This window comes from Podarcis liolepis, assembly GCF_965112155.1.
Source record: "Podarcis liolepis genome assembly, chromosome: 4".
Lineage (NCBI taxonomy): Eukaryota > Metazoa > Chordata > Lepidosauria > Squamata > Lacertidae > Podarcis > Podarcis liolepis.
The window spans coordinates 56304593-56317188 of record NC_139558.1 but is presented as its reverse complement, the minus strand read 5'-3'; the positions used below and the strand labels follow the sequence as shown (position 1 = coordinate 56317188).

At 43.3% G+C, this 12596-nt stretch overlaps 1 protein-coding gene across 1 annotated transcript; it reads left to right on the top strand.

Annotated features, from left to right (window-relative positions):
• The first annotated feature begins 505 nt into the window (after positions 1-505).
• On the top strand, positions 506-1747 carry LOC310705692 (uncharacterized protein). Its single transcript, XM_083500435.1, has 2 exons — positions 506-817; positions 1151-1747. The coding sequence occupies exons 1-2, from the start codon at positions 622-624 to the stop codon at positions 1657-1659; spliced, it is 705 nt and encodes a 234-aa protein (XP_083356561.1). The 5' UTR covers positions 506-621; the 3' UTR covers positions 1660-1747.
• The last annotated feature ends 10849 nt before the right edge of the window (positions 1748-12596 follow it).

Genomic DNA, 12596 nt, shown 5'->3' with positions numbered 1-12596 from the left:
ATTTGCTTTTATTGTTGATAGTTTTAGTTTTAATATATGGTAACATTTGTTTCCATATATTTAGTTGCTTTGAGGACAATCAGACCAAAAAGCAAGTTATGTAACAAGAATTGTTTGCCTGTAGGACCTTGTGGAAGTCCAGCTCCCATCACCCATGATCACTGGCCATGCTGGTAGGGCTAATAGGAGTCCATTGACATCTGAAGGACTGATAAGTGAATAACCAGTTATTTAAAACCAACACAGAGGTGATTATCATCATCACAGATTATAAAATGAACAATGATTGATTGTTCAGATATGAAGTATGACTTGGATGAATAAGCCTTTCCTCCAAAAGGAAGACCCATTTCTTTAAGAGTTCTGTCTAGTCAAGTTGCGTGGGATCAATTCCAATCTGTTACCTCCGAGGATGTGGACAGGCTGCTTGGACGAGTGAAACCAACCACCTGTCTCCTGGATCCTTGCCCATCCTGGCTTATAAAAGCTAGCCGGGAAGGACTGGGCGATGGGCTTCGTGGGGTGGTGAATGCTTCCCTCCGTGAGAGAGCCTTCCCAGACCCGCTGAAAGAGGCGGTTATTAAACCGCTTCTTAAAAAACCATCTTTAGATGCGGCCACAATGGCCAACTATCGCCCAGTCTCAAATCTTCCATTCCTGGGCAAGGTGATTGAGCGAGCGGTTGCCGAACAACTCCAGGCACGCCTGGAAGAAGCGGACCATTTGGATCCCTTCCAGTCAGGATTCAGGCCTCATCATGGGACTGAAACTGCCTTGGTCGCACTGGTTGATGATCTCCGGCGGGCTAGGGACAAAGGTGAGAGCTGTTTCCTAGTTCTGCTGGATCTCTCAGCGGCGTTTGATACCATCGACCATAGCATCCTTCTGGACCGCCTTGAGGGGCTGGGAGCTGGGGGCACTGTCATACAGTGGTTCCGCTCCTTCCTCCTAGGCCGTGTTCAGAAAGTGGTGGTGGGGGATGAGTGTTCAGACCCCTGGGCTCTCACTTGTGGGGTGCCTCAGGGTTCTGTCCTCTCCCCCATGCTTTTCAACATCTACATGCGGCCGCTGGGAGAGATCATCAGGAGGTTTGGGCTGGGTGTCCATCAGTATGCGGATGATACCCAGCTCTACCTCTCTTTTAAATCAGAACCAGTGAAGGCGGTGAAGGTCCTGTGTGAGTGTCTGGAGGCGGTTGGAGGATGGATGGCGGCTAACAGATTGAGGTTGAATCCTGACAAGACAGAAGTACTGTTTTTGGGGGACAGGAGGCGGGCAGGTGTGGAGGATTCCCTGGTCCTGAATGGGGTAACTGTGCCCCTGAAGGAACAGGTGCGCAGCCTGGGAGTCATTTTGGACTCACAGCTGTCCATGGAGGCACAGGTCAAATCTGTGTCCAGGGCAGCTGTTTACCAGCTCCATCTGGTACGTAGGCTGAGACCCTATCTGCCTGCGGACTGTCTCGCCAGAGTGGTGCATGCTCTGGTTATCTCCCACTTGGACTACTGCAATGCACTCTATGTGGGGCTACCTTTGAAGGTGACTCGGAAACTACAACTAATCCAGAATGCGGCAGCTAGACTGGTGACTGGGAGTGGCCGCCGAGACCATATAACACCGGTCTTGAAAGACCTGCATTGGCTCCCAGTACGTTTCTGAGCACAATTCAAAGTGTTGGTGCTGACCTTTAAAGCCCTAAACGGCCTCGGTCCAGTATACCTGAAAGAGCGTCTCCACCCCCATCATTCTGCCCGGACGCTGAGGTCCAGTGCCGAGGGCCTTCTGGCGGTTCCCTCATTGCAAGAAGCAAAGCTACAGGGAACCAGGCAGAGGGCCTTCTCGGTAGTGGCGCCCGCCCTGTGGAACGCCCTTCCAGCAGATGTCAAAGCGATAAACAACTACCTGACATTCAGGAGACATCTTAAGGCAGCCCTGTTCAGGGAAGTTTTTAACGTGTGATATTTTATTGTATTTTTTGTTTTTATGGAAGCCGCCCAGAGTGGCTGGGGAGGCCCAGCCAGATGGGCGGGGTATAAATAATAAATTATTATTATTAATTATTATTATTATTATTATTATTATTATTATTATTATTATTATTATTAAAAAGGAAAGAAAGAAAGAAAGAAAGAAAAGAAAAGAAAAGAAAAGGTAAAGGACCCCTGGGTGGTTAAGTCCAGTAAAAGGTGACTATGGGGTTATGGCGCTCATCTCGCTTTCAGGTCGAGGGAGCCGGCGTTTGTCCACAGACAGCTTTCTGGGTCATGTGGCCAGCATGACTAATCCGCTTCTTCTCCAATGGGACACTGTGACATAAGCCAGAGCACATGGAAACACTGTTTACCTTCCTGCCACAGTGATACCTATTTATCTACTTGCACTGGCATGCTTTAAAACTGCTTGGTTGGCAGGAGCTGGGACAGAGCAACAGGAGTTCACTCCATCGCGGGGATTCAAACCGCCGACCCTGCGATCGGCAAGCCCAAGAGACTCCATGGTTTAGACCACAGCACCACCCGCATCCCATTTCTAAAACATTCAGCTTTTTCAAAGAATTTCAGTTGTACACGAGATGCTCAGAATTTGTATCTGTATTGCCTTGCTTTGTATTCGCTGCTCACTTACCAAGCACCACTGTTGAAAAACATTATAAAACTGCAAGTAGCAGGGAATATGCCTACATACAAAGTATTTGTTTTGTCATATGAGATATCAAAGTCTTTTGTTTTGTGAAACAGAGAACAAAGACTTTACAGCTCTTATCTACTGCACTTGCTCTGAATTTTAGGGTTTATACATGAACTTAGTTTAAATGGAGCCCTCTGATAGGAATGAAATGAAACATGTGACATATCTATATAAGGGCTAGAAAATAAGGTTTTGTGAAGCTTACAATGATCTCACCTCACGATTTTGCAACATAACTTGCTGTTGTCACAGTAAGCCGTGTCCAGTGCTTTCACTGAATTTATCCATTTTAAGTTAGCACATAGTTTTGATAAAATTATTTTTACCTTCTGATGACTCATTTAGCACATCCATCACCGATATGTGTGAACAACCAGTTCTTTGCAACCAAAGAACAGAATGTATTGCTGGAAGAAAGATGGTGCAGATCATGGCATACATTTCTCCATTCCTCTCCTGTTTAAAGTTTTCTCCTTAAAAAGCTTTCTGTGTTGCAAGAGATAGCATAAATATCTAGTATATCCCATATTTCCTATGGCTGGACACATTGTTCAATGCATGCTTATAATAATAATAGATTTCAAAAATCATGGCATATTTTATCTGATGATATGAGTAAGGCTGCAAACCAGGGCACATTTAACTTGGGAATAAGCTCCATTGAGTTAAATGGGCCTTACTCCTAAGTAAACTTTCTTAAAGGTAAAGGGACCCCTGACCATTAGGTCCAGTCGTGGCTGACTCTGGGGTTGTGGCAGTCATCTCGCTTTATTGGCCAAGGGAGCTGGCGTACAGCTTCCGGATCATGTGGCCAGCATGACTAAGCCACTTCTGGTGAACCAGAGCAGCGCACGGAAATGCCGTTTACCTTCCCATCGGAGCAGTACCTATTTATCTACTTGCACTTTGACGTGCTTTTGAACTGCTAGGTTGGCAGGAGCTGGGACCAAACAACGGGAGCTCACCCCATTGCAGGGATTCGAACCGCCAACCTTCTGATCAGCAAGTCCTAGGCTCTGTGGAGTGCATTATTTGCTACCAGATTGAGATTTGCCCACCCATAGCATTTTGGTTTACTCATACCCACATGTTGTTCATCACTTTACTCAACACTTGATGACTGGCATTTGAATGTTTCAGTTGTCTTTCTTGAAAAGTATTGCAATTGAGGCAGGTCTGCCATTATTGGACAACTACCACTGGGGCAGCTGTGGTGCCGGTGTCTGCTCTTGAATCTTTAAAATGCTACATCGGGGTCATTAAGGAATATTAAAATGGCAGCTGCCTGGCACCGATTGAAGGACTGCCACTTCTAATTAAGCCCATGAGGAGTACACATCAGTGAATTAGAGCTGTTGGATGACACTATGACAAGGGCTCCTTGAAGCCTGGAGCTGGCCCTCGCTTGAGCCGGTATTGGGTGATAAGAAAGGTCTGTATGTGGCATTAGACCAGTCAGCTGTTGATACTTCAGTCATCATGAGATGAAAATACATGGATTGCCCAGCTTTCCTCAATACAGTGGTACCTCGGGTTACATACGCTTCAGGTTACAGACTCCACTAACCCAGAAATAGTACCTCGGGTTAAGAACTTTGCTTCAGGATGAGAACAGAAATCGTGCTCTGGCAGTGCGGCAGCAGCAGGAGGCCCCATTAGCTAAAGTGGTGCTTCAGGTTAAGAACAGTTTCAGGTTAAAACGGACCTCCGGAACGAGTTAAGTCCTTAACCTGAGTTACCACTGTATTGCGATTTATTTATTTATTTGTTTGTTTGTTTGTTTTCATAATTTCACTTCAACAGAGAAGGTGCTTCATAAAAGCTGACCGAGATGGAAGTAGATTTAAATTAACTATTTTTTTAAAAAAATACATTGTCCCTAAGACAACTGACAATGCTGTAGAAGTAAAGTAAAGAAACTTCTAGGAAATTTCCAATGCTAAAATAGTTTCTGGCATTTAGAAACTTACTGCAATTATAGTAATTGCTCTTGTATGATAACTTTAAGGCAAATTAAACTCTTTCATTTGAATAAGCCACATGAAATAAAACAGGAATTACAAAAACAAACATTTGCCTATTCAATAAGAGAGGTTTTTGTTTTGTTCTTTTAAAGGGAAGTATAAACAGGATGTGTAGATTACATTCTGAAAGCACAAAACACTGTTTTCTTGGATTATTAAGAGTGGAATGCAATGTAATCACACTAGATTTGATTACTTAATATTACACAAAGTCCTCATGCATAACCTGGCAAAAATAAAAATATAAGATACCCCCTTTAAAAGTTTGATTTGTTGTTGTTGTTTAAAAAAATGACTTGAAACCACACACTCTATGAAAATAAAACGTTTAACTTGTAAATGATTAATGAGCTACAGTGCTGTTCATTTTATTGTTCTACTGCCAAACTCCATGGCATCTCTTTGAAATGAAGGTGCTATGCAAATGATTTTAATAAAATTAATAAAATGTCACACCTCACTGACACCTCTTTATAAAATGTGTTTTCTGGGTGGAAACTAGAGTAGAGTAGAGTTTCCAAAATGACTAGAAATTGCAGTCTGCAAGACTATAGCAGAGACTGTGGGTTTAATGCTGGAGATAAATTTCCAGTGTAGCTCGATCATAAGTGAATCATAATACAGGAATAAAAGGGATAAATCAAATGGCATTAGAATTTGGTCTAGATGTCAGAAGACAAGGGCTTTCAAAATACAGATTAAAAAATATTTATGCTCTTTGGCCCAAGCTGTGAAAAATTTTCATATGATGAGAAACACTTTATTTCATTTGGAAAGACCCATTGTATCTTGAGAAATTTTTCTGTTATCATTTATAACCAAATATATATATACAGTGAAGAAGAAACCAAGGAACCAAACAGAAACAAAACTGAGTTTAATTATTATCATTATGTTTCTACCAACCCTTCCATTTGAAGGAGCCTAGAGTGGTTGTTCAGATCATAAATATAATTATTACAAAAATTTAAACTGAAAAAATCCTTTACAGCATATAAAACATAACACTGCAACTGCTAATACTGATAGTTTTATTGTATACTTTTTTTGTATAGTGCATTTTTCAAAATCTTACTGTACACTGCTTAGTAATATTTTATATACCATGTAGTATATCATGTAGTATAGGGCCTAGGCCAAGTGATCTTATCTGATCTTCTTGTAATCACCAATCTCTCAAACCCATACCCTATATTCATCACATCTGTGTGGTGCAATAGAAATGTCCTCTGCCTCCTCCTGACCAGAGTCACTACTCTCTACCACCCACTGGAAATTCCAAGGAATAGTGTGGTCGTAATGACCTCTTCATAACTGCAGCTGAAAACCGAGTCTTCCTGGAATCATGGATTGAACTCAAGGAGGAGTCCATTGCGATTATTCAGCAGAACAGCTGGACACGAGGGAGAAAGGATGGGGGAAAGTGGTGCTTGTGCTTCTTGTGCTTCTCCATCATAGATCTACTTTAACTTGCTTTATGTAGAAGGGAAAATATCATGGTTGTCTTTCATAATACCACCAGTGTAACCTGACGGAGTGTATAGTTTATAATGCAAGCCTATCCATGTCTACTCAGAAGTAAGCAAGTAAGTCCAGCTAAGTTTAAAGGAATTTACTCCAGAGTATGGGAAGCCCTAAAAATTGATAATTAATAATTTTGATTGTAATTTGGCTGGGGTTTTTTATTTTTAATTGGATTATGATTTGATGGATTTGTTAACTGGATGTTCTTATTGGAAAACTAATAAAAATGATTTATAAATAAAATAAAGGAATTTACTCCCACATAAACAGAATTACTGTTCTCTGAAATATTCTAAACAAATAAGCATGCAGTTTAGCAGAAGTTTCCTTGGAAATAAAGTTGGAACTTCACACATTGCATATGAGCAGAAATACAGCTAGTAATAGAGATATGTTTTTAGTTGAGATGGAAGAGAGAAGCACGACAAGCTGCGCCTAATTTTGGAGGATACAAGCTCATAAATTATGTGGTGGTAGTAGTAGTAGTAGTAGTAGTAGTAGTAGTAATAATAATAATAATAATAATAATAATAATAATAATAATAATAATTTATTATTTATACCCTGCCCATCTGGCTGGGCTTCCCCAGCCACTCTGGGCAGCTTCCAACAAAATATTAAACTACAGTAATGCATCAAACATTAAAAGCTTCCCTAAACAGAGCTGCCTTCCGATGTCTTCTAAAAGTCTGGTAGTTGTTGTTCTCTTTGACATCTGGTGGGAGGGCATTCCACAGGGCGGGCACCACTACCGAGAAGGCCCTCTGCCCAGTTCCCTGTAACTTGGCTTCTCGTACCTCTAGGTTACAGATACAGTACCTATGGGTTGGCCCTCCAATTATCGTGGACTCCCATCTTGGCCAATGGATAGCGATGATGGGATTTGTAGTACAATAACATCTGCAGGGCTATGAATCTTCCATCTTTGCTTGAGCTAGCATGACCACTTGTCCCTGGAGAAGTGCAATCTTCATGGGGGGTGGAGAGGCCTTCTCTTCTCCTGTTTAGGAGGACATAGAAACTATACCAGTGGCATGCTCAGTGATTGTCTATTTTCCAGTCGACTCAGGGATGATAAGGAGATATGGTTGTAGCCTTCCCAATGTCCTTTGTCATGGCAGCAAGAAGGGAAAGATAGAAGGGGAAGCAAATAGGGTGACTTTGGGTATTACAGAATAGTAGGCAGAGCTGGAAATGCAGTTGCCTCTCATGACCCTGTTCTTGCACTTCACTGTCTTGTCCAAAAGAGGATGTTCCAGTTTCATTCCTGGGAGGACATGCACAAGCTTTTGCCACTTAGCGTGGAACCTTGCATATTATCCACTCACACAGGGAAAGGTTCAAACGTTTGATTTCAAATGAGGTGGATTAGTGTAGAAAGAGGGAGCAAAATGCACATCTGGCATCTGTTACAACATCTGGTAAGAGTCCGAATGCCTGAAGAGGGCTAGTCTGTTTTGTTTAGCTGAGGGCCAAACTGGACATATTTTAATACATAGCAGGCAGCTGTGTATCTTGTTTTTCCTTAATTATATGCATGGTGCAACCCAATTCTTCCTCGAAAGGCAGCATGTGGAGACAGGAATCATGGCTCTTCATTTGCCCACCATGATCAGAAAAGAGATCGGTTCCCCTCCTGCACTGCTTGTAGTTTTCGGGGGGGCAGTTCCCATAGAATCCAATGGGGCTTTGTCCCCTGAGGTTCCTCGCCACATGGGTGCTGATCTCCATTCTAATCGTACGGGGGAAATGAAATGAAAAGGCATCCCTTGCCATGCACTGCCTTCTTAATCAAAAACAGGCTTCTTTGCACCTGTAAAAAAGATATGTAGCTGCCTGATATGTAGTAGTAAACATATGTTTACTTTAGCCTTAAATGTCTAATTTGGCCCCAAGTGTGCTCCCAATGAAATATCTGAAGGTATACTTAGGAGTATCCTATAGGCAGGTCCAACCTTATCATTAAACAATGTGAGATGGCAGCTTTGGGGGGACAGCAACAGCAGTCCCCAGCTGTTTCTCCATAACCTCTCAGTCATTTTCCTCTGTGGCACACACACACCCAACTGACCTGATTCCTCAAGTATAGTGGGAGGTGCTATCCTGTCAAGAGTTGAAGTCGGCTTCTATATGTTGATTGGAGAGGGGCGCCATTCTGTCCTTCTCAGGTGGCAAAATGACTTGGGCTGGTCCATTCATAAGAATACGGTTGCCACCAACATAAGTGGGTGAGGCTGGTGGTGGTAGTGCCTAATATCACATCTTTTTGGCCAGGCTTTGGCAGGGTGCTGCTTAGATGGGTATTAGTACTGTCTGCTGCTGTTTTTAATGTTCTTCTGTATATTTTGTTTGACATTTCAGTTGTTAGAGCTGTGTTATTGTTATTATTTTAAGAACTTGTTAACCCACCCTGGGATCAATATAATCTATAAAGGGCCAGATAAAAATAGATTAAATATTTTTTAATACACTTGTGTCAGTAATTTTAAATATAGTTGGATACTACATGTCAGTACTTTTTTCTAGAAAAATAGGTACCAGTATTCACCATAAAGTTGTTACATTAAGTGCCACATTTTTAACAACAAAAAGAGGTGCCAGTAATGCATTACCCTTGAATAACCCCAAAATAAGCACTGGTACACATTAGTAAATATTATCTATATATTTCTTTAGTGCCTACGACAAAACTCTAATACACTTTCAGGGCAATGATAACTTTCTGGTGGTACACTAGGGTTACCTGCCTAACTGCTCATAATATTATGGTCCATAAATTCTGAATTTTGATTGCAAAAAGCCATGGGCACCCTCCTCTGCACTGGCTGCACTTCTTGAGTTGCTTGGGTAGCACATGATCAACATTTGCCAGACAGATTTATTCCCTTGGGGAAATATCATGACAAGAGGTGAAGTGAAGCTGAAATGGCTTTTAATGAATATATAAAGGAAACTGCGTACAGACCAGCTGTTCATTCACTTCTGCTGTTCTCAACTGCCAAATCAGCCTCAGGGGAGCTCTTAATGTTGACTCTAATTTAAAATATCTTTGAGGCTTCTCCAACTGTACTTGGAGCCTTCTGTCAGTTCAAAAATTCAGCCAGTGCAAAGGACACATAAGGCCATCTTTCTCCTTTAATGCTGGAAACTGTTTCTTTAGCAAATTCATTTGAGCTTTATTGGTTCTGTGGTATTAGTAATGTGCTGTTGGGGCTGCACAAGTGACAATATATTGCGCAAGAAAAAAGGTAACTGCATATAGAAGGTGAGTCTAGATGGGCATTTGAAGGGAATAGCTGTATCAGCCTAATAGAAAAAGACTGGGCTCATTGCATCAGACCTATAAACAAAAGGCATGATGTCATTTCCCCATGCCTATGCCAAGTGCTGTTTGCCATTTATCAGCTGCTTAGTCATCCCTTCTCTCTGCTGCCACCACATGGTGGTGACTTGGGGACCCCCACTCACTTCTCAGTGGCATTGGCCTCTTTCAAGCTGTGGCCCAGTTTTATCTGGAAGTTTGATGTCCAACTTGATTAAAAACACAGTAGAGCCTGCAAGTGAAGCAATCAACAACTCCTTTGTCCAACTTGGACAACTGTGGAAGCAGGTGCTATGTCTTCTTAATGACATATTTGTGGTTCACTGTTTGCTGAATCGACATATTATCATTGCTTTTGGCCAGCCTTGGATGACATGTGCTTATAAAGACTTCTCTTTTGTAACAAGCAAGTCATCAAATAAAACGGAGGATAACTTGCCACAGAGATTAATGTAATATATTTTATATGCCCTTACCTAAGAAGGATTAAATATACTTCTCAGAAGTGAGGCATGAAAGACTCATTTGTAAACTTGGAAGCTCCAAGTGAAGCTTGTGGGAAGTAGCTGGAGATCAACAGGAAAAGATGGGGCAGTTCACTAAGCTCTAGTGCCCACTAAGGTAGCAAAGGTGTGTCTGGCCTGGACTACCTGACTGCAGTGGGCTAAAATGGCTGGGAAATAGCTGTGCTAGAACACTTCTTTTCTATATGTGTTCTATATACAGGGCTGCTGGGGGTTTTTTATTTGGAGAAGCCGCCAATAGTGTGTCTCCAGTTGCCACTTGAAATGATACCATTCCAATGCACCTCACTTGGTGAAAACCAGGCTTAAAAACACTGCTTGGCTGACTCTTTAATTGTAGAGTATTTTCCCCATTTCAGTTAGTAGACAACAAATGGTCCTCCAACTAGTTCTTATTTGGCAATATGAAGCATCACATGCAGTTTGTCAGACAGGTGAGTTCATGAATATGAAGGTATTAGTGTGTGAGTAAATAATGTAGATGACTGGTGTTTTTCAGATCAGTGAATTTCTTACTAACTGACATTTTCTTTTTGGCACCGCAGGAAAGAGACTAAATGTGTAACACCCAGTGGCGTAGCGTGGGGGGTGCAGGGGGGGCTGGCCGCACCGGGCGCAACATCTGGGAGTTAGGGTTAGGGGGCGCAAATCCACGGGTTAGGGGGCGCAAATCAACGGGTTAGGGGGCGCAAATTACTTGCCTTGCCCCGGGTGCTGACAACCCACGCTACGCCACTGGTAACACCAGCTCTTAGTGTATGAGTGCGAGGGAGAGGCATTGTACACTTAAAGTATTGTGTCTGGTGGGTAACTAAATCAGTTTATACTTTATGCTGCATGAGAAAATTAGAGATGCTGCAAAATGCATCTGGCATCTCACCAGGACTGTGTTGCCAAGAACTCAATCCAGCAAAAGTTAATCATAGCTAAACCTTACTGAAATCAATGGGGCTTGCAGTTTAGTTGCTATTGTCCCACTGTATTGGTTTTTGTGAGATTGATTTATTATCAAATCTCCACCCATGCAAGGACATAGCAGTATTACTGAGTTCCATAATGACCGCTCCCCGCTTAAAACGGGGGGCGCCCTTTGCGTGGACGCGCGCATCCCCTAGATCTGGAGCGGCTCCAACAGCATAGGCTTGGCTTTGCCTTCCCTCAGGTGGGATACCTGGAGGTCCCCGCCTACCTCAGTCAGTTGTCCAATCCCACCTGGGGGAAGCGTTGCCAAGGAGACCAGGCCAGGTAGGGGAGGGATTACCTGCCCACACAATAGAGGGAGGATCTTACCTGGGAATCCTCACTTGGCTCCAGAGCTTCTCCCACCCTACCCACCCTCAGTTAATGTCTTATTTTGCAGGTTAACTTTTCTTCACAGGTTTTGCAGGTTAACTTTTCTTCACAGGTATGCGGGCGCTGCTACGTTAAGGTCGCTGTTAAAGGGCCGGAAAGGAATTTGGCAGGTTTCGCCTTTCCCGTAGCGTAGCAAAACATCACAACTTTGGCGGTATCAGGCCTTGGGCGGAATCCTTTAGTCTATCCTCCTCTTTGCGGCGGCGATACCAGGGTTCCCCGTTAAAGGGGTTTCTGAAGGGAGGCTTTGACCGTACGCCGAAAGGGCGTCATTGGTCTCCCCTGCGGCGGTGGCGTAACGGGGGCGGCTATCTCTGCTTGAACATATGTTCTCCAGAGCCGGCCCATCCCCCCCCACACACACACAATGGATAACCCTGAGGCTCCCTAGGTCCCCAGCTGGGGACTGGGGAGGGAGAACGCCCAATGCCTGAGCCAAGGTCTACCCACATTTGAAATTTAATAAAGTTGTGGCCAATTTAATCCCATAGCACGTTGCCTTGAGTCGTTATTCCACATGACGGGGGGGACCGCTCGGGATCTGAGACCTGTCCACGCAAATCCCACTTGCCCTATGCTGTAGGTAGCACTAGGGCAGGAACAGAGACACAACCTCTGTTTCTGAATCAGAACAGGCAATGTAAACCCTGGATCAATGTCTGGGTGTGGGGGGGGGTGGACTTGAATCTGAATCCTGGCAAGGCAAAGCTGCTGCGGGTAAGCAATTCCTGAGTCTGGATAATTGGCTATTGCTTCCTTTGGACAGGGTTGTAATTCTGAAGGAACAGGTTCAAAGTCTGGGGTACTCCTGGATCCATCTCTGTCAAAAGTGGCTCAAGTGACTTTGATGACCTTCAGCTGGTAAAATGGTTACTTACCATTCCTGACCCAAGACAACTTGATTACAATTGTTCATGCATTACTAACTTCAAGGCACTCTATTGCTATGTACATATTAACAGATCGAAATGTAACAAGGTCATTTCCTCTTGCTGAGTTTCAAGTAGCACTTGCACACTGTTGTACACACCAGAGAGGGAGCAGGGATACATTCATCTGATGCACATTTCCTGTTTGGTTTCTCCACCCTTGCAACCCCCAACTCCTATTCATCTGCACATGCGCAATGTCTGCCTCAAGTGTACACACCTCAGCTTAACT

Bases quoted from the DNA above. Each gene is read 5' to 3' on its own strand.
- LOC310705692 (XM_083500435.1), top strand. From the start codon at position 622: ATGGCCAACTATCGCCCAGTCTCAAATCTTCCATTCCTGGGCAAGGTG. The intron at 818-1,150 runs GTGAGAGCTGTT...CTTTTAAATCAG, and splicing joins CCGGCGGGCTAGGGACAAAG to AACCAGTGAAGGCGGTGAAG.